The following is a 21,113-nucleotide window of genomic DNA, read 5'->3' on the forward strand; positions in this document are numbered from 1 at the left end:
CGGGGTGGAGGCGAAACTCGCCTCCGGGTCGGGATGGTTGTGAGCAAGTCGGAACCGATGGCGCAGAGCGTGGATTTCATTCGGACGAGGGATTTCCACATCTCTCTCGGGAGGAAAGAGCTCGCTGCTGAATCACCGTCACCCATTTGTCCCTTTTCATTTTCAAAGCCTTAAAACTTTTGCCCCGGCATCAAAATGAAAACCCGGAGAAGCGGCGTTTAGTTTCTATGAATATTGGGTACAAACTCTGAAAACTTAAGTCAGCTCCAATCGAAGCTCAAATCATGTTTGGTTTCTACTAAATAAAAATGGATCATCTCTTTAATCACATCTTTGATGCACTTTGTTTCTCTAAATGCCTTTTGACTCATCTTTTGGCTCTATTTCAATCTTTGGACATCCTCCTTTATGTCTTGTGTAGAGCAGGTTCTGTTACCTTGGCGCTGTTAGAAAACTCCCGTAGAGATAAACTTGGCCTTTCCAGTGAGAATATTTGACAGGATGTCGTGGACACTGGTGAAAAAAGCTGAAGGAGAAGCTGATGAATCTCTTTTACGTCACATATTCATTTACAAAACAAACTTTTAAAATGAAAAGTGAGTCAGCTCCTCATTTACTAACACGGTGGCATTTTTTCCCCCTTTGTTTAACGTTGGGGTCAGAATTCCTGAGTGAGATGGTGCTAAAATCACACGACATTTCAGAGTGTATTTTGGAAATGGATTGGGTGGTGTTACCGTAGGTGGTGCAGCCCAGCTGCTCCAGCACTTGAGGAAAATCCAATCGGTGACGTTCATGTTGAAAGCTGCTGTTTACGACTGTAATTTTTACTGCGACCTTGGGCCCTGAGCCCGGTGGTGAAGGGGCCGCGCGGAGACTTCTGAAGCAGCACAAAAGAGGCAGGATTCTGGTTCTGTCTGTTTCCGTGTTGTTTTATTGGTGATGCCATGTTCCGTTACAGTTTCTGGACTGCTAATGTGCGTTATTGTTATCTTCTACAAACAGAGACATTCGCTCGTGGTCTTGCAGACAGAGGGGGCCAGGTTGTTGTTATTAAACAGGTCTTCTGAAAACCTGAAGAAGTGGCCTAGTGACACACACTCACAAACACTCGCACACACACACACACACACACACACACACACACACACACACACAGGTAAGACACAGACACCAGCTGGGACGGTTATAATAGTGGAGGGCTTCGCCTTCAGAGCCGCGAGCAGCGAGCCTTCAGGGGGTCTAAGTGTTGTTGCTGCTTCTGCTGTTGACCAGCAGGGGGAGACAGTCACTGGGACAGGAAGTCCAGGGCGGTGTCTCGCTCCTCCACCAGCTCGGCCGCTGTGGCGTCCATCTTGGCGCGGGAGAAGTCGTTGACGGGGAGTCCACCGACCACTTTCCAGGTCTTGTTCTATATGGGGCGACAGAGGCGAAGGTCAGAGGTCGAGCTTTTTGTATTTTGTACAGGCTTTAAATGTCCCCGTCACTGCGTCTCTGGCTTTAGCTTCTCAGACTATAGGCAATGATTGACTCCTGATCGAGAATCCCACCTCGAAATACCTAATCAATGAACTATTTTATCAGGGGAAAGCAGGAGTGAAGAACTCCAACTGGCTGATCTTTTAGTTTATATTCCAGATGCATGCAACAGGATACATGACTGGAATTTGGCATTTGGCTTTGTACTGGTGTTTTTCATGTGGGAGGTGGAGTCAAAAAAAGTGGACTTCGAAGGAACTAGTACTCAAAAAATGGTGGACTTTGGACTAGCTTTTCAAGTACAGCGCTGTCCAGCAGGAAAGGCTGTATGTTCTGGAGGCTGGCGGCCGACTGGACGGACTCACCTTGATCTGGACGGGGAAGGAGTAGATGAGGTCCTCTGGGATGCCGTAGGGGTTTCCCGCAGCGTACACGCCCATGGAGATGAACTCACCCTGTCGGCGGGAAGCACAAAAGTCAGTCAACCTGCACCCACAACATCGTCCTGCAGCAACTCCAGAGGCTGGGGAGCCAACCTCCCGACACCACAGACCAGACCCCCGCGGCTTTGGGAGAACGGGCGGGGAATCTGGCCTGGCTTAAGTTTTTGTTTGAACTTTTAATTTGATCAATTGTTCAATAATAATAATTGTTCTTCGGTCTTACGTGATGTGCTACTGAAGATCTTTCCTAAAGGACTGTCTGCAGAGACTGAATTTAACTTCTAGCTGACAGATACTGATACTGTTTAAGGCTGCAGCCATAATAAAAACAAAGTCTTGTAGGTGAATAATTCAATCGGGTAAACCGAGACATTAAGGAACTCTGGTGTCAGCGTTTACTTTTTTTTTTTTTTAAGCAGTTTAACAATATGCGAGTCCCTGACACCTTGATTTGGCTGCATGTCGCACTTTGCAGAACTTTCCCCTGACGGCTGCGGGGGGGGGGGGAGGAAGGAAAAAAATAAAAAATAAAAATAAATAAATTTTTTTTAAAAATTGCTAAAATGCCACAATTTTTCCAGGTTTTTAAAAAATAGAAATTTCACTTTCGAACGGAAATTCAGAGCCAGCGCCCCCGTCTCTATCCACACTGACCTCCTTGGTGCCGAACCAGATGTCCCTCATGTGGTCGCAGATGGCCTTGGCAGCAGACATGGCGCTGGACAGCTTCCTGGCCTTGATGACGGCGGCGCCGCGCAGCTGCACCGTCTGCGGGAGGAAGATGAAGAGGAGGAGTTGGATAGAGAAGAGGACAGAACCTTAAAAAACCTATTGGAAAACCAAGATGTAGAATGTGGAAGTGGAAGAAAAACTTTGCTGCTGTCTAATTAAGGCAAAATTGACTTTCTTTGAAATGAAAGTCCTTTAGCTCTTTTTCCGTTTCACGTTATTTTTGCAGGGGAAAGAGCAGGTGCTCACAGAGATGAAGTCTCCTCTGAGCCAGGCCTCGTCCTTGACGGCGTCGTAGGCGCCCATCTCGGAGCCGTGGACGTTGACCTTGGCGTGGTGGACGTCCGGGTACTGAGTGGAGGAGTGGTTCCCCCAGATGATTACGTTCTTCACGTTGTCGGAGGAGACGCCGCAACGGATCGCCACCTGCGGGTGAGGGACGGACACAGCGGCAGTGTCATTAAGCGGTAATTCTCTTTTCATGTGCAACAAACAGTAAACAGTTATTGTCAGAGAATACAAACGTGATGCCGCTTTAATTTAGAGGGGGTGGATCAACAAAACAAAAAAATCATTTACTGACATAAAGAAAAGAAAATTATGTTTAGAGAAAAATCAAAACCACCACCCTCTCCTCGTGTGTGCCACTTTTTAAACGAAACATAAGTCTGATCATTCAGGTCCTACACATTTAAATCTGCCTGATATAAAAAAGGCAAATAAACTGGACTTTTCACTGCCGATACTGATTCAAGTGCCAATTCCATCTCAAATTTTTGTCGCTTTGGTTAAGTTAACAAAAACAGTCGGACGGAATCCATCTTTTCATCCGATCAGTTTGTTCAGTTCGACCCGCTTCTCGTGTCACAGACACGGTTTCGTCCTGGTATCAGTCAGATACGGTGAATGGTAAATGGTGTTTGTGCGCGCTCTTATTCATCTATCTTTGTTAGGACCAACTAGCGGTTTAGACCTTGAGAGTGACAGCATTTTGTCTGGCACACTTAGGTTCTGGTTTAGGTTAAGGGAAGGGGGGCGTGTAACTGTGCGTTTACCTGGGAGCAGGCTCTGTTGTGGTCCAGTCGGGTGAGGCAGGAGAAGTTCTCTTTGGGGATGGATGGAGCAGACTTGGAGGCGATCAGACAGTTGGTGTTTGCTGGATTTCCAACCACCAGAACCTGACAGGACGAAACCAGACACCTCCATCAGACTCACACTGTCTTTGTGATGACCCCCCCCCCCCCCAATCAGAATATATTTGCAAAGTTTATATTTGCAAAGACTTTGTTGTTCAAATGCACATTAACTGCAAGGAAACCTGCAGGTTCCCTGCAGAAATCTGAGACTTAAAGCTACCGGATACATTTCAGAGGCTGCGTTACGTTGTTTATCAGCTGCAGTCATTGATCACCATCTACCACAAGGTTTCTGCAGGTTCACCAAGTTAAAGTTAAGACTTTTTTAAGACCCTTTTAATACCATACAGAATGCAACTTAATACCCGTGTCACAGTCATACCAACCAAAGTATGAAAGTTTAATGGAAACCCAGCAGGTACGAAATGGCCTGGAATTTTTTACCGAGTGCAAAGTGAAATAAAATGTCAATTTAATTACATTTATTTCACCCCCCCCCGGCATGTTCCCAATAATATAATTAATTCATCATTTTACACGACCTGGACAAGCAGCAGAAGATGGATGATTAATAAATCACTAATTAAGGTCAGAGGTTGTATAACTAATTTGAGGAATCCTAAATCAATGCTTTTTAAGACTTTCCCAGACCTGCAGGTACCCTGGACCTGATATCTACGGAAAGCTCCGAGACAAAGTACAATAACCCGTTAGCACATTGGTTCCCAACTGACAGATCCACTATGACTTCATCAATAAATGAATAAAATTGTAATCGAACTGAAGGCTGAAGCGTCACCTTGACGGTCTTCTTGGCGTACTTGTCCAGGGCGGCTCCCTGCGTCTTGAAGATGGCCACGTTGGCCTTCAGCAGGTCCTTCCTCTCCATGCCCTCCTTCCTGGGCATGGATCCCACCAAGATGGCGGCGTCAAGGTCCTTGAAGCCCACCTCCACCTTGTCGGTGGGGATGACCTCTGTGGGGGGAGGAGATGGGGGTGTTCAGCCTGCGGTCAGTTTACTTTCTCTCTTTACCGGGGACAATGCACATCAGTTGACACCGTTATGATGTGCCAAACTTTTCATCTGCCATCCTCCTGGGCAGGCCGACGTTAAAAGGTTAAACACGCAGACAGACTAACAAACAAAATAGGACTGCATTGATCATTATTTTCATTACTGATTAATCTGCCAATCATTTCCAGAACTAATTGATCAATAGTTTACTCTGTAATATGTCATAATAGTGATCATGTCCATCCCAGCTTCCAAGAATCCAAGATGACATCTTCAGATGTCTTGTTCTGTCCCACCAACAGTCAAACCCACAAAGATGTTCAAAAATCTTCGTATTTGAGAGGCTGAAACCTGTTTTTTTCATAAACCGATCAAATCAATAAACAAAACAGTCGCTGATTTTATTTTTTTGTTAATTGACCGATCAATTAATCAACTAATTGCTGCAGCTCTAAAACAAACCAAGGTGGAAGGTGCACAACAAATGACTCGCTTTGCGCTAACAGCATCTGTAGCGCTCTGGGGACGGACACCGCCAGCTGCCACTAAGCGTCTGCTCAGATTCATAATCTGTTTACTTATTCTTTGAACGGGTATCGAATCCAAAATCTTGATAAAAATCTTCAGATGAAGTAATATTTAAAGTGCAAAGAGATTTTTATTCATTTATTGCCTCATTGTTTATTCACAGACCTGATTTGAATAATTTGACTAACCTCTGACATTTATCATTAACCCGCTGAGCCGCTGCAGCGTTATCTGTTCTGAACAAAGGCTCCCCAGCTTTAACATATCGATAAGACCAAGGTAAGGTATTGGTACTGATAAGCGGCATTGATTTATTAAAACGCCAACTTCATCTTTGTACCTCCTCCCTCTCTGTACATGCTGTTTGCATGACTTCCTGTCAGCTCAATCATGTTGTTTATTCTCACATATTCTTCTAATGGGATCGTTATTAGCATTATTCTGATGCTGTTACCAAGTTTTTACTTTTGCCGCCTTGATTTTAGGATTTTTTTTTTTTGGGGAGATTTTCCTGTTCATCAGTGATCCCTTTTGTTTTAGTGAGATTTTCTGCTGTGTTCAACGAACATCCTTAAACCTTAAACATTCACTGGCTTCCATTAGACAGGTCAGGAATTAACCTGCAAGTATTAATTTCGGGTTATCGCGGAGCAGAGTCTCCAGATAAATTCCTGCTACTCTGGCTGATCCTGACGATAAGATGAGTTTTGGTGGAAGTTACCCCGCTGCTATCAGACTGGACTTCAGTCAGGGTTCACGTCTCCTTCTTCATTGTTGTCCCACCACTGCTCTGATTGGCTGCTGTGGTGCCTCAACCCCCAGCCAACCAGAAGCCTCATTTTAGACACTCCTTCCTCCTCCCCACAGCAGCAGCAGTGAGGAGGCTTCTCCACAGAGGTTATGGAGGACAAATAACACACACGCACACACAAACAGAATCATATACGCACAAACACACTGTGTGTGCTTCATTTAAAATGTGCTCCAGGTGGAGGTGAGAGCAGTTCAGACAATTACGGTCGACAGAACGATGAGCTGCTGTAGTTCGGGCTGATGCATACAAAGGCTACTGCTGTCGGATCAGGCTCGGTCAGAGAAGAGTTCTAAGGCGACACACACTGGTGGCACGGGACATGCATCAAAACGCCCATGGCAGTTGTTTTCTATTGAAGAAAACCGACCGGTGGTGTCTTGACGTGCAATCCTACAAACCCCTGCCCTATTTCCCAGCGTTGATTTGAACCAATACAGTTCCCTCTCCAGATGGGTGCCTCTTGGTAGCTGTACTCTCTCTGTCTGGCCCGTCCTGTGTGCGCTATGGTCGTTAAATGACGTGACTATGTGATGTGGCCGACACTCATGTGCCGTAGTGCCTTCATGATGGTAACCACATATTTGTCCACCCTAATAGGAAAAACTCTGGCGAAATCGAATATTTTTCATCCCTCCAGCTTTAAGCCTGTTTAGGTCTAATTTGTCAACATTCACTACATCCAAAAGAATATAAGGGGGGCAGAAGCTCGCTCTCTCACACACACACACACACACACACACACACACACACACACACACGTATAAACACACACAGTCGGCTCACCCTTCAGCAGTGGAAGGGCGCAATCCTGCAGCTCCATGACGACTCCATCCAGCACCGGCAGCATGGGGGGGATGTCCAGCAGGACCAAGATGATTGGCTGAGGAGAAAAGACGGAGAACGGAGACATTAGCAGCAAATCAGCTCCTCACAGTCAGGAAAATGAGAAATGGAAAAAAATAACAGGTGAATTAAAGTAGCAGCTCGCAGTGGATGAAGTCTGAAACTGAAAGATATTTAGCACAGATCAACACCTGCTTTGGGACTCAAAAAAGGACCTTTCAATGACTTTCAAGGTCAGTGACTCCTAAAGGTCGTGTTCAGGATTGTGACACTGCCACGGAATCGACTCTTTGTGAGCTTTGCACAAATTGGCTCAACTCAATTCAAGGCCCATAAAATGAATAAATCTTCTGTCCATGTCTCCTTGGGATATCCTTCTTCTGAAACTTGGTTTTTCCAAACCTCCAAAATGGGGCTTCATACAGGCTTCAGACATTAATTTTACGACTTTTCCTTTACTTCTATCAAAAAAATCTTCAGTGTGTCCCTATGTTGGAATTTAAATCTTTTATGACCTAAATAAAAGTTTTCAGAAAAACAACACATTAGCTTTCTGTTATAATTTCCATTTCAATCTCCAAGATTGACAATAAAGCAGATCATTGCTAATTTTAATTTTCATTTAATTTAGCATTACATCCATGAAGTAGCAAATAACCTTCAGGAACATTTCAAGGATTTCCAAGGATGGTGCAAACACTGCTAGAGATTTAAAAAAAAAAAAAAAAAAAGAAGCCCAGTAGCTCCTGATAAATATCGGTACAAAGTTCCACATCTCCAGCTGAGCTCGATTCTTTTTATGGCGTGCCCTGTGGGGCAGTCAGCACGGGCTCCTTAGCCAAATACAGAATTACAATACAGCTGTGAAGACCTAAAAAAAAAAAAAAAAAAAACATCTTAAAAACCTGATATTTTATCTCCTGTTTTACTTTTTCATTTCAACACCATTCAGGCGTCCGATAAGGTTGAAGGCGTCCCACCATGAAAACGTGTTATTATTCATGCCGATTCCATTACGTAACAGTCAAGCCCCACACAGTGCATCGCCCAGCTGTCAGTGCAGTGATCGGCTTCATGGGGAGGGGGGGCTCTGCTGCTGCTGCTGCTTATGTAATCAAAGCTCAGACTCAGTCTTACCTGGTCCTTCCCGAACACATCTCCCTTGGCGATGCTGTACAGCAGGGAGTAGGCAATCTGGCCAGCAGCACCAGTCACCAGAACACGGATTGGTTCAGCCTGGAGGGAAACAAAGAGGAGTGGTTCTTACGTGTCATTGACCTAGATAAATAATTTGGGGGGGGTGTATACACGAGCAGCGGAAACCAGCACTGTTGGTCTGATCCAGGTGGATCACTCACTGGGACTTTCCCCCCCCCCCAAATTACGAAGCTCATATTTAACACATGGATCCTCACAGTGAGGCTGCTCGTTCACACACTTGTTCAAAGTCTCCTCCTGTGGAGGTCTGTCCTTTGTGTAAAGAGGGCTTGTAACCAAACTCCATTAAGAAAATCGTGCAATATAGAATGACCTTGCATGCTGACAAGGGCAGCTGTGACGTTCAGTTTAATTTTAAGTTTTAAACTATTCAGTTGATGTCACTCTCTAATTCGGCATGAGTAAAATCAATCATGCAAACCGTCGGCTTTTATTACTGGTTCACACAAATTTCTAACGCTCTTCACTGTGCGAAATAATGAACGGAGAGGAGCAAAGCAATTCAATTAAGATTTAAGTGAAATGATGCAGAGTGATTTGTATACAAGCCGAAATGAAGGTGGTTTCCAGTTAACTGAGAAATCGCCTTTCATCGTGTCTCAACTCGCTGCAACTTGGCTGACAAGCAAGGAATCGTTAAATTGCCAGGTTTGTGAACCGAGATTCAAACTGACGAAGCCCGTGTCATGATTGGTCATCCCGCCTGGATAAAAGAGAGAGGCCGGTGATGTAATTTGACGCTGGTGCCACGCCACAGCCTGCCCTTATTAAAATGGAGGCAGCTGTGTGAATGTAAATTGGAGTAGCAAGTGTTAAACCGGCGGAAACAAAACTGCGCTCTCCGCTGCAGATGCTAACGCTGCGGCTTCATTCAACCGCAGCTTCCTATCCGCGCGTTGTAACTGCGCAACAACGCGCGTCCGGCAGCTCTGCCCTCTGTCTTTGTCTTTTATTTTAATCCGGCATTCAGCGCGGAAAACCTCCGTCAAAGCTCTGAAAATATTATTAGCAAGAAAGTGAAGTTGAGTTACGACCCTGCCGCCCTCCTGTCAATGTCAACCATTAGCGCATCACTTAGCGTATACAGTTACAAACAATTGCAAGGACGTTTGTGCTATATTTTCTTATCTAGACCTTGACTACCCGACATTAATCAGCTAATGAGCCATCTTACCATTTTGTTAGCGGATGCTTTGGGTCGGCGGTGGCTGCTCTACCTGCTCAGAGTCGGACTAGACGGAAGGGTCACCTCTGTCCTGGTATTGTACAGTCAGGCGGTGAAACGACTCGTCCCAGCTCCAACAACGGGATTTGTAGTCATTTCAAGACACCGGCGCGGGCATTTTCAGCCAAATCACTCGACAAAAGGAACACAGTCCCACAATGCACCGCTCTGGCCAAACCGCGCCCACCAGTGCCACATATGGCAGGAGATTTTCTGAAAAGGTTCCTTTTTTAGAAAAGGAGCCTCAGGACGCGGCACCTTGGCGACATCTCGTGGCCGGCTGCGGAACTGCACCGGTGGTCCCGCAGAGCGACACACCGCAGTGACTCTGATGTCCTGTATTATTCCATGAATTATAAAAGACCCAGCGACTGAATATTTATCATACAAAAGGAGAGCCACTGCGATGGTAGGTTCCCTCTCCAGAACCACTAGAATCCCTCAAGACTAACAAAAAAACCCCAACATCAACAAAAAGGAACTGCTTCCTACTCCTTTAATCCCCATGGTACACACAGACCGCCAGTGCGGACCCCTTGAAACCCCAATTGGAATCTCCTGATACACATAAACAACCCAAGGAACAGGTACCCACAGCAACATCAGGATCCCTGGGACCCCCCCAGAACCCCTGAAACTCCCACAAAGACCCCTGGAACCTCCCTCAAGATCTGCACGCTCCCCATGAATCCTCTTAAATAGCTCTAAGTCCCCCCATAAACAACCTCCAGGGGCATTCTCAGGGACCAAAACCTCTCAAGGACCCTGAGACCCTGGATGCAGCCCTCAGGTATCCCTGGACCTTCCTCAAGAACAACTAGTGATACAATCAGGATCCTCAGGATCCCACCAACAACTAGTGGACCTGTTGAGACAGCCGACAGTTTCTGAGAACTGTTGATCAGGCGAACTCAGTCCCCAGATTTCGTGAACCATTACAGCCTTGACCCTCAGACCCGCAGCGTATGGACTACATTCATCTGCCGCCCGCAGCCCGTTAAGCAGCTTCACTTAATGATCCTTTAAGTTACTTAAAGGTCCCGTGAAATGGAAAGTGCCTTTTCCACGCTGTTACCATGTGTTTGTAACCGTTTATAATGTTGCCAGAAAAAAACCGTGAACTCTGGGGTGTCAGGACGTGACCATAGATTAGTTTGATTTTTAGATGCCATTGATGACCCCGAGGCCACGGCCCTGGTGTTGTTTACGGGGATTTGGGGGGGTTTCAGTGAGCTGAGGAGGAGTTTACCTCACGCACATATTACAGTTGGTGGGTTATGAGGTTGGATTCTGATCATTTTTAGACTAAATACCTAAATAACGTTTGACAGTTTTGTGGCAAACAAACAAACACGGCGTTTCACTATTTTTGCAGACGGATTATATTTCTGTAGGAATTATTTTAGGGTCATAAACTGTTAAATGAAATAAATATAATATCTAACAGTTACATGAATACGTAAAATGTAAACATTTTAAATAATATAAAAATTGTGAAGGTTTTTTTTCTTTTGGTGGCGAGACTATTTTTCTCAGCGAGCTGAGGCTGCAGTGGAGGAATCTGGACTCAGGACCTCAGTGTTTCCTAAAATCCCTGCCCCAGAAACCTCCAGATTGTAAAACGTGTATCTAGTCTGCCACTGAGAGAGAAAGGTTATTTCATTTAATGGTGTTTAAAGCACTTAAAAAATGCTTTTTTAAAAACCAAAACAACATGTCTTTTACTGGTAAAATGTCCCAATTACCCTTAAAAAAAAACTGAAAGGTAGAAAGTAGTGAAAACGTTTCACAGCAAAGTCTCTGATTTATTCCTCTTTTTTTTTCTTCCAAATCGGGGTCAAAGGTGAAAGGTGACCTGAGGTAAAGTTCACTGCCCAGACTTAGTCGCTGTGCTTGGTAAGTTGCCGGTGAGCCTGTGATCTGCGGCCTGGCGGGAGCTAAATGCGAGCCGGGCCCAGACGTCTGATCTGCTGACATTTATAGAGCAGAACATCACCGCGATGACGACCGTCGGGAGGTCAGTTTCAAAGATGGCGTGACGATGTGAATTTTTTTGATTTCGTTTTCAGGTTTAAAAAAACGTGGTATTAGTTTTCCTCCTTTCTGAACCGAATGAATGTGAGACTGAATTCAGACTGAAGGGGACGCTAGAACTCTCCACTCAAGCCAGACTGATGAAAACGCTTGGTAGTCGGCAGATATTTTACAACAGAGTCGCCCAACACACCTGCTCAGGAAGAGCTGAGGTCAGTCAGCGCCTGTGATGGAAAGATCCATTTACATAAAGGCAAATAACCAACCAATGTCACACCATCCAGCAGCAGCTGTCAGGGTTGGTTGTGCACATTTAAGATCTTTTATCTTTTGCAAATTTATCTATATTTGTTTGGCCCTGTAAACGCGAATGTCCGCAACAAGTTGCACCGTTGGTCAGCCGAATGCCACGTGACATAGTGCTCCCCATTGGTCGTGGCTCTTTCAAAGTGACGTGGCGCAGTTTCTATTGCGTCGTGGGGGGGGGTTACGGGCAGTGTTGCCAACTTAGAGCCTTCGTCGCTAGATTTACCGACTTTTCCGGACCCTTTTAGCGACTTTTCTTCACAAAAGCACCAAGAGACAAATCTAATTTGACTTTTTGGACAAACTTCGGATACTTTCCGTAGAAGAGGGTCGCCGGTGTTTCCCCGGGAGCGCGAGGTCGGGCTTTCCCTGCGCAGCCCCTCCTCTCTATGCATCTCATTCGACTGACTGAAGGCATCGGACACGGAGGTGAATGAGCTCCTAACTTTCACCCTGACTGTTCATTTTACAGGTAAATAAAGCTGAAATCACAGCACGGCCGTTGCCTTTAACTCGTGTGTCTGGTGATTCGGTCCGACGGCGTCGCGTTTATAGGACCAGGATTTTAGCAGCAGAGCAGCAGCTTGGAAACGGCTTGGAACCGGCTGCTGGTGAACATCCAGTCTTAACGGGCCGCGTTTCAGTCTCTGTTTCACACTTGTTCCGTTGGCTGACAACAGAAACAGACTAACATGTAGATGAGAGCAGCTTTATGGGGAATTCGGCTGGATTAAATCACCGTATATGTCAGAACAGAGAGGAGGAGAGAAGCAGATAAAGGGCGGGTCCTGCCATAGACTAGGTTTTGACCCAGTCTTGCAGTAGATTGTAATAACAAACGTGAATCTGAAGCTTGAGCCTCTACCACCCGCCTGATGTCCCCGTAAATATTTTTTGGGATGAAAAATTTGCAACAAACTTTACCAGCAGCGTTAACCACATAGAGGGGGTGTAACTGAAATAAAAGCCTTACTTTATACTTGATCAGAATATCGTTTACCAGAACCTTAGCTAACTTACCCAGAACGGAACCAAAACCTAACTACACAGGTGCGCGGCAAATTGCAGTGTTATTTAATGGAAATAGATACTCACAGTAACGTATGGAAAATAGTAATAAGGAAAATAAGTGTCTCCCTTCTCATTGAAAATGATTTTTGAATGATATCTGATACGTGATAAATTATCAATATTGGTTCTGGGACGCACCGCATGGCCAGAAGTATGTGGACTTCTGTGGAAGACTGTGGAAAATCCTGATCGTTGCTCATTTCAGGTGTTAATTATAAATTATTCATAGAGATTTAAAGATTTCACACAAATAAAATGAAATTTAAAAAAGAAAAAGAAAAAGATAAGTCTGTATGTTCTTGGAGAATCACCATGGAATTGGAATAACACGTTGGAATATGTGGCTGGAGTGCTCAGGTGTCCGGGGGGGGGGGGTCAGTTTCTGCCAGGCCAGGTTTTCGTCCACGGTCCAGAGCTCTGAGCCTTTCAAGGACGCCGGCAGCCATGTCGGAGCTCTGTGCGGTTTGCCGGGTTCGGTGTCAGGGTCCAGGCCTGCGCTTGCCGGCGGCCGGACAGGAACTGACCGCGGTGCTGACGCTCTGCAGCCTGGGCCGCTGCATCAAGGCCGCGGCAAACACTTGGAACAGAGCCGGAAGCCCGGCAGTTCGGCCTTCAAACTAAAAGCGCAAAAATGGTTTCTTCATTATAAGCTGTGAGAAGGACTTCTCGGGGAAACACAAAAAAATGGATGTTTTATTTTACAGCCATATTAACAGTGGCGCTTTGATTTACTCACCACATACTCTTGACTCTTTTATAAAGTGTTAATAATACTTTTTGTACTTTTTAGCTAGAATGCCACAAATGCATTTTATCTCAAATGCATCTTTCACTGTGGTGTATTTCTTGAGCAGTTTTTGAGACAGCAGTTTCCTTTAGGATAAATAAAGCTTTCCCTTCTCGTTTCATCTTTTGCCTCTTCTTATCTGAAAAAAAAATGATATATTTGCATTTTTCATATTATTTTTGGATATTAACTGCTTTGGATTAATTAATCATGACTTTTTGCCATTATGAGACAATGGACCCCTGGATACGGACATGCAAAAGACCCCCCCACCCTTTCTATAGAGGACCAATACACCCAGACTGACAGAGACACAAAATGACCACAAACCATGCAGCCATGTCGTTTGTGGTCTTTTTGGAACTCTTTGAGGATTTTTTGCATCTCTTTGTGGTCTTTTTCTGTTTCTTTGAGAACATTTGGCATTTCTTTCCAATTGTTTTACATCTCTTTACGGTTGTTTTGTTGTCGCTTTGCAGTCATTTTGTGTCTCTGAGAAAGTTGTGCATCTCTTCCAGGTGGTTTTGCATCGTTTTGTATCTCTCTGTGGTCATTTTTGTCTCTTTTTTTTGTCATCTCTTTGTAGAGGTTTTGCATCTCTGGTTCGTGGTCGTTTTGTTGTCTCATTTTAGTCGTTTTATGGCTCTTTATGGGATGTTTTGCAGGTGAAGACCAGGGGCCCCCTGAGACCCTGGACCCCTGTGCCTGTGCCCAGTAGGCTCATTCAGCAACCCATCTATGTCTATGTATTGTATAAAGCTCTCCTACTTAGTTATTTATTTGAACTATATTCAGATTTTTGTAATAGACCTAATGTTGTTCTTTTATCCTACTGTTTTTAAAATTTATTTAATTAATTTAATTAATTTTCTTGTAGTCATTTCTGCTGCTCGGATTATTGGTATCGAAGATGGTTAAAAAAAAGAAGTTACAAATAACAGTTTTTTGTAACTTTTTAGGGCTTTTATTTTGAAGACTCGTGTCGGATGTCACGTTTGCTCTTCCTGGCTTCATCGTGACTCTGAAACACTTCGCCAGAGCTGCCGAGTGGAAACGACTCTCGCCGAATTAATGGTGGCGGGGTCGGGAAAAAAAAAAAGAGACGGGAAACCTGCCGAGTTCCTTCACTCCCGCGAAGACGGCGCGGGGCTTCCGGCGGCCATTTTCACACCTGAGACCCAACGGAGAGGGCGTCCTCCGTTGGGTTTCGCTGTTACGGCGCCAAGTTTCCCATCTGCTCGCCACTGCCGCTCGAACTAAAGACGATGAGATACACCCGAGCGGCTAACGCAGACAGACATTAACGAAGTTCACAGTGTGTCAGGGAAAGGGGGTCATACCGGCCTGCGACGGTCAAGTCTAGCTCCGCAGAGAGTCCTTGGTGCTGCGTTCAAGGACGCGCGGCGAGCTCCGTCCCCCGCGCCGGTCGCACCAAGAGACGCGGTGTGTCGCTTTCAACTCACCCGCGAGGAAACAGACCGCACCACCAGGTACATGGCAGTCAACAGCGTCAACATGGTCCCGCCGGCGTCTCGTGGTCGCTCACCGATAACCTGACGTCCTCTGTGGCAGAAATGGCGTCTCAAGCCGACGCGGTACCCGGGAGGAAGACAGACGGAGAGAGAGAGAGAGAGAGAGAGAGACACAGGTAGACAACCGCGGATGTAGAGAGAGCGAAACGGGCAGGTGCGACAGGACACCGCCGCGGTACCAGAGGCGTCCTTAAACCCGCGCTGCCGTTTGACTTTCACGGCTTCTTGTGCTTCGGTTTCCCGGGACTCACTCACACCTCCACCCCCTGCCTACACACACACACACACACACACACTGCTGCAGTCGGTCTAGTCCCTTAATAAGATTTTGAGGACGCAAATAGCCGCTGACCGGACTGCCCAAGCTTTCCATAGGTGATCACAGGTGTAAATTCATGGTAACGATGGAAGCTAGAATACTGTAAAAAACCAAGGGAGTTTTGCATGTAAGACTAGATGACGTGGATGCAGGGGAGCGGGACATTATGGCCGCTCCGACCCGAAGTGTATGAGGGGACAGCGAGGACTGCCGCAGTAACCGGGCATTGAGACAAACCGGTGGGACACGGGACCGTACGCTTGCTAATGGCTCTCAGGGTTGTTGTCTCTGGACCGTGGACCTGAAGAGGCAGGAGGCTTTAATAAAAGTACCAGTACAACAATGCAAAAGTTTTCATTACAAGTAAAAGTGCTGCATCAAATTTTTACTTTAGCAATTACAAGCAGAGTACACGTCAACGTGTCAAAAAAGTCTTCGGTCCCTGTGACAGATTCAATGAACATACATGACATTATTGTATTGTTAATGTTGATGCGTCACAGTTTCAGCAGCATTTTACTGCCGGAGCTGCTCCAGGTGGAGCTCAGTTCAACGACCCCATGTACATTCAGGTAGTTCAGGCCAGTGGTTCCCAGCCTAGGGTTCGGGCCCCTCCCGGGGGTCACCAGATAAACCCGAGGGGTCATGGGATGACTAACGTTATGCTACACAAATGTGCGTTTTGTTTTGTTTTGTTTTGTTTTTCGCTCTGGAATTTTTAATTTTTTTTGGGAGTAAAAGCTCAATTTTCAAAGTAAAAGCTTATCTTGGAAAGTAACAAAGAATTAAAGCTGTCAGATAAAGTACGTCAAAATTGTACTTAAGTATAGTACCTAAGTAAATGTACTTACTTAGTTATTTTGCACCACTTCCTGTGGACTCTTTAAAATGAATCAAAATAGAAGCAAAGTGAAATCAAAAGGCTCAAATTCTCCTGAAAAAATAGTTTATTTCGAGCTCGGGACGCAGACGCAGCTTCAGCAGTAGAATGCGCCCAGTTCCGAAGATTAATTTTCATCACCAGTCAATCTGCAGACTAACTAATCGATCAGTTAATTGATACAGCAGTTGAGTAGAAGCATCAAGTGTCATTTTGTTACAGCACCGTTACATCTTTTCGTTGACTATTCAACACAAGTTCCAGCAAATGAACGTGCCCGTGTCGGCAGTAGTTGTGTGTATTGACAGTGTTTACATTGTGGACTGATCCGTGGTCGTCGGTTTGTTTTGTCATTACTGACCAGCATAATTATGAGGACATAAAAATACTGGCAAGGATATAGGATGTGGGGGACCCGCGGCTCCCAGGGCCATTCTGTGAAATCTACACGGATGAACGAGTGACGGCGCCCAACGCCTGACGCAGTCACGTGTGGCGGGTTTTTTTTTTTTTTCCCCCCCCTCTTTTTGCTGCAAATATTTTTCTAATTGAAAAGAGATGCTCAGTTTGGAAAAGATTAGCCAAGGTCGCTTAAACAGAAAGCATCGATCTCCCCCGTTCAGGCCACGGGAAAAATGCTCGGGCGACGTACTGTATATTCAGCTCAAGCTCTTTTCACACGTCGCTCATCTCAGTGGATAACACTGGTTAGAAAAATGCACAGCTGACGCATGAAAGGGAAGCATTCGGTGTTGCCTTTCTTCTCAACTGTGCCAATCTGGCCGCACGTCAATGGTTAATCGTCGAGTCATTTTCCGTCTTTAGCCATATTGGACCGGAGTTGGCCCTGCGGCACTGTGGCTGATTCCTGTTCTTCCGGATACTGTGTCATCTTAAAATAAAAACCCAGGCATGCTGGTGTTTGGCGGGTCGTCGGGGTGGGAAGCTAACACGGAACCGTGAGCCCGAAAGTGACCCATGGAATATGTCCGGGCCTTGTAAAAAATCTCTCAAATCTGTGTGGAGTCTTGTGTAGTCCTGTGAGAAAAACCGCTGTGGTTGTCCAAGCGCCGTGGCTGCAGACGTGTCACTCCCGCCCGCCGCCAGCAGAGGTCGGCACCTGCACGGGGAATTGATTTGGGGGGCAGAGACGAGGCTCTTCCTCTTGCTCTTCAGGGGTTTCGGGGTTGGAAAGCTGCTGGTGGCCAGACGTTGACAGTGGGTGGGGTAGTTAGTTCTGTCGATGGTGACTCCCAACAGATTAATGACATTCTTGGTGATGCAGACTTGGTTTTAGCTTTAGACTCACACACCACACAAACATCCTGTAACGAACAACAGAGAGGCCAAGCAGTACCTCGAATAACTCCGATTATTTAAACTACAGTAGCCTAATCATATCTATATTTTCTCCAACCATTTTTTTGTGAGTAACAATGGTCACTGATTCGATGACTTGACACCTTGATGTGAGAGATGTGCTCTTGGGTTTAATTTCTAATAGCTGTACATTTGTTGTCCATCTGTAGGTGTCGTTTACTTGGTTGATCCCACCGCTGAAACTCACGGGGTTGTTTTAGACGTCCGTGCGGGACGAGGCGCTGTGTGCTGGTCACAAGGCGTTTCCTGGAAGACATTTTATTCTTTGTTAGGTACAAAAATGAGCGGATATCCCATTTGGTGTCTCTCAGTCAGTGCTGCTCAAGGTCTTCCTCATGATTTATGAAGCTAAACACGATTCTCTGATGTTTCAACCGACGCTCCAGCTGTTCAGCCAGCGTTAACGTCAACCATGGCCCTCCAGTCATTACCTGTTTGGAATACTTTCTGCCAATCGCTTGCGCATTTTGATCCTATGCATTTATTAGTTTTCCCTTTAAATTTGCCTGTTTATCAACACTTTTAAAGTAAACCTCCAGAGAAAGACTGGAGGAGTTGACTCCTCTGCCTTCTTTAAATTTGTCCTGCAGCATTGCGATTATTTCCTGTTGCTCCAGATTCTGTATCATCTCAAAAAAAAAAAAAAAACAACTGACTAACATGACCTTAAAATAACCAGCGAAATTAAAAAATCATATTTCCAAATAATTGTGTGTGTTCATCTCAAATATAGAAACAGGTTTTTTCTCTAAGAGCAAAAGAGAAGTTCATCCAGCAACTATCTGTAAGCTGCCTTATCACATCAACTGAAACTTTATTTGAATAGCACATTTCATAAAGGTTAGTGCAAATCAAAGTGCTTCACGGGCGACTGACAGCCAAACAAAAAGACGGGACAAATATGAAACAGTTACGTGTGAAAAAACAGCCGTCATTGTCAGGCCTCTATCACAGCTGAGCATAATTTACTGATAATTGACAATTGACTTATTGTGACTCTGTTATGTAGGTGTGGTTTTAACTGGGATTTACGGAGCATGAAAACACACGTCTGAAAAAACCCAGCAACTGAATAATAGGAGATGCACCCGGGAAAAAAAAAACCAAAAACATATTTTGGGACATGTGCACAATGAACTGTTTTTTAACAGTAAGTAAGTGAAGCAACAGCACACATGACTGACCGGTTCAGAGAAGTGCTCCATCACGATGGACCGAGCCGGAGGTTGTGTTTATTTTTCACCGTCTGACATTTTCAGAGGAAATGAATTAAAATAAATCAAAACTTGAGCTCCTCTTATTTAGCGTTTATGAGCAGTATATAATGTAGTTGGAAGCAGCTATAAGGACACTCATTTTTAAGTGTTTATTAATGCACAGTGTTTGTCAAAAATCATAACTTATCCTATGAAGACATCAGAGTCATTTGTTATCTGTTTACACCGCAGCCTCCGCTTATTGTTGTCGTTGACAAATACATTAATAAACACTTATTATCTGCTCACACCTACATTATAGTGTGTTATAACCCAGTTATTACATGTTTATATGCTGCTTGTAAACGCGAGATAGGGGGATTAATGAAACGCGTTGGACAGAGCAAACTTCATCTTGAAGATTTAGTTATTCTTCAGAACCTTACCAGTAACGGAGCTAAAATAAATACATTTTGTCCTGAGGGTGGTGCGACAGGAACAGTCACGGGGATTATTGAAATTAAAAAGGTTCATCCTCTGGTGAGCAGGAATGAGACCAGGAAAATTCCGCGGTAATTTGGATTTTGGATTATGATGTTTTTGAAGACGGTTAAAAACTTTTGGCTGGGTGGTGGCGCTAGAGGTCTCCAAAAATCTTTAGGGTTCATCCTCAGGGAAGCAGAAATGTCTGCAAGACCCCAAGACGCTTGAGATCCTGGAAGCCTGTTCGTGACCAGGTAGCGCCCTCCTCCAATAACACACGCAGGGAGCAACAAACTGCCTTCTTTGACAAGCGGGCAGTTAGCCATTTTTTTTATGGAGCACCACTCCATCTTTGGTTGAATCTGCGGTTATTTTTACCGGCGGTTTGGTTCATAATAAAATCCCGCAGCTGGAATTCAACCTCAAGTTTTTCCATAAGAGGCAGGCCTCCAAATTTGTGCTGTAGAAGATAATCCGCTTCGTCCGTGGTGACCGCAGTTGCACCCTTTGAAGGAAACACCAACTTCTGCGAGTGAACGGTCAGGACAGCACTCGCCACACAGCTGATCAAATTGCAGCTGGGCAACCGACAGTCGGCCCCGCTTAGCATCAAATTTGTACCATACGCTATCATTACCGAGGGCTCTGGGCATGTGTGGTGTTGTTTTCCAACTCGTGACCTTCGACCTTATGAACGCCGGGCGATCCCCACATAGCGGTTTCTCCAGACAAACCCAGCTGAAACAACTTTATTTAAACGATTCCATCAGACGCTGGCTTCAAATTGTAGAATAATGATAAATAACAACAGCATCCAAAGACTTTTTGATGTTGTGAATGAATCCAGAATGATATTGATTTCTCAGCCACTCAGTGCCACCGAAAACCACCTTTTTTTCTGCTGCCATCAGGTGGGGCTTTGCGCTACTTGCCCCAAATGACCCGTCATCTCTATGTACTGTGATGTCCTCCTGTTACTTCGTCCACCCTTTCTGTAGATCAGAGTAGAGCGATACAGGAACAGCCATGACTTTGAACGCAGTCTGTGGGCTGGATTAAAAATGCGGGACGTCACGGTTTAGATGGAACCTGCGGGATATCTCCGAGGTGAGGGGTCCCAGAGGGAACCGAACCCGTAACCCCGCCAAGTGACAGCGCCCGACTCCGCCACTTTGACTTCTCCGTACAGTGACGATTTAGTTAGGCAACACGGTAAACACGCCTGTGAGAGGAAAAACAAGGCCTGTGATCACAGAGACGAGAAACACGAGGAAGTGCAACTCGCGTAGTCGTCAGGCGGCCCTGACCGACCAGGCGGCCTGTCCCTGCCCGAATCCCCGAGGCCTGGCGTTGACTCCTCTGACCGCGAGGTGAGTTCTGGCATTCCTTCACGCAGCCATCACTGGCACAGACAATGCATGATTAGGCAGCACTGAGTGATTTGCACAGCAGGTCCTAACCCGCCAAATAACAGCCAGCCAGTCAGTCGGTCAATTACAGCGCGCATCCTGGACTGTGAAAATCAAACACACGCGCGCGCGCACACACACACACACCAGATCCTGATTTTGCAGACTGCGGTTGTAATTATAGTTGGAGGCAGAAATCCCTCCACTGGTGGAGGTAAAATTCAGCCAAAGAACCAGTTTTTCGTGTTCCTGTCATGTTGTGGGAGTCTGTGGGTGTGAGGATACT

General features: G+C 45.5%; 1 protein-coding gene across 2 annotated transcripts; it reads right to left on the bottom strand.

Moving 5' to 3' along the window:
• Positions 1 to 911: 911 nt before the first annotated feature.
• LOC120800474 (malate dehydrogenase, cytoplasmic-like) lies at positions 912 to 15,208 on the bottom strand. Of its 2 annotated transcripts, none has more exons than XM_040146602.1 (9): positions 15,092 to 15,208; positions 8,125 to 8,223; positions 6,928 to 7,024; positions 4,587 to 4,762; positions 3,707 to 3,829; positions 2,901 to 3,077; positions 2,577 to 2,690; positions 1,845 to 1,934; positions 912 to 1,411 (listed from the first exon to the last, which is right to left on the bottom strand). In XM_040146602.1, the coding sequence occupies exons 1-9, from the start codon at positions 15,143 to 15,145 to the stop codon at positions 1,289 to 1,291; spliced, it is 1,053 nt and encodes a 350-aa protein (XP_040002536.1). In that variant the 5' UTR covers positions 15,146 to 15,208; the 3' UTR covers positions 912 to 1,288. The 2 variants fall into 2 exon arrangements, with proteins under 2 accessions (XP_040002536.1, XP_040002537.1); XM_040146603.1 differs by lacking the exon at positions 15,092 to 15,208 and adding an exon at positions 9,380 to 9,511.
• Positions 15,209 to 21,113: the final 5,905 nt, after the last annotated feature.

The sequence above is a fragment of the Xiphias gladius genome, chromosome 15 (genome assembly GCF_016859285.1).
Source record: "Xiphias gladius isolate SHS-SW01 ecotype Sanya breed wild chromosome 15, ASM1685928v1, whole genome shotgun sequence".
Classification (NCBI taxonomy): Eukaryota; Metazoa; Chordata; class Actinopteri; order Istiophoriformes; family Xiphiidae; genus Xiphias; species Xiphias gladius.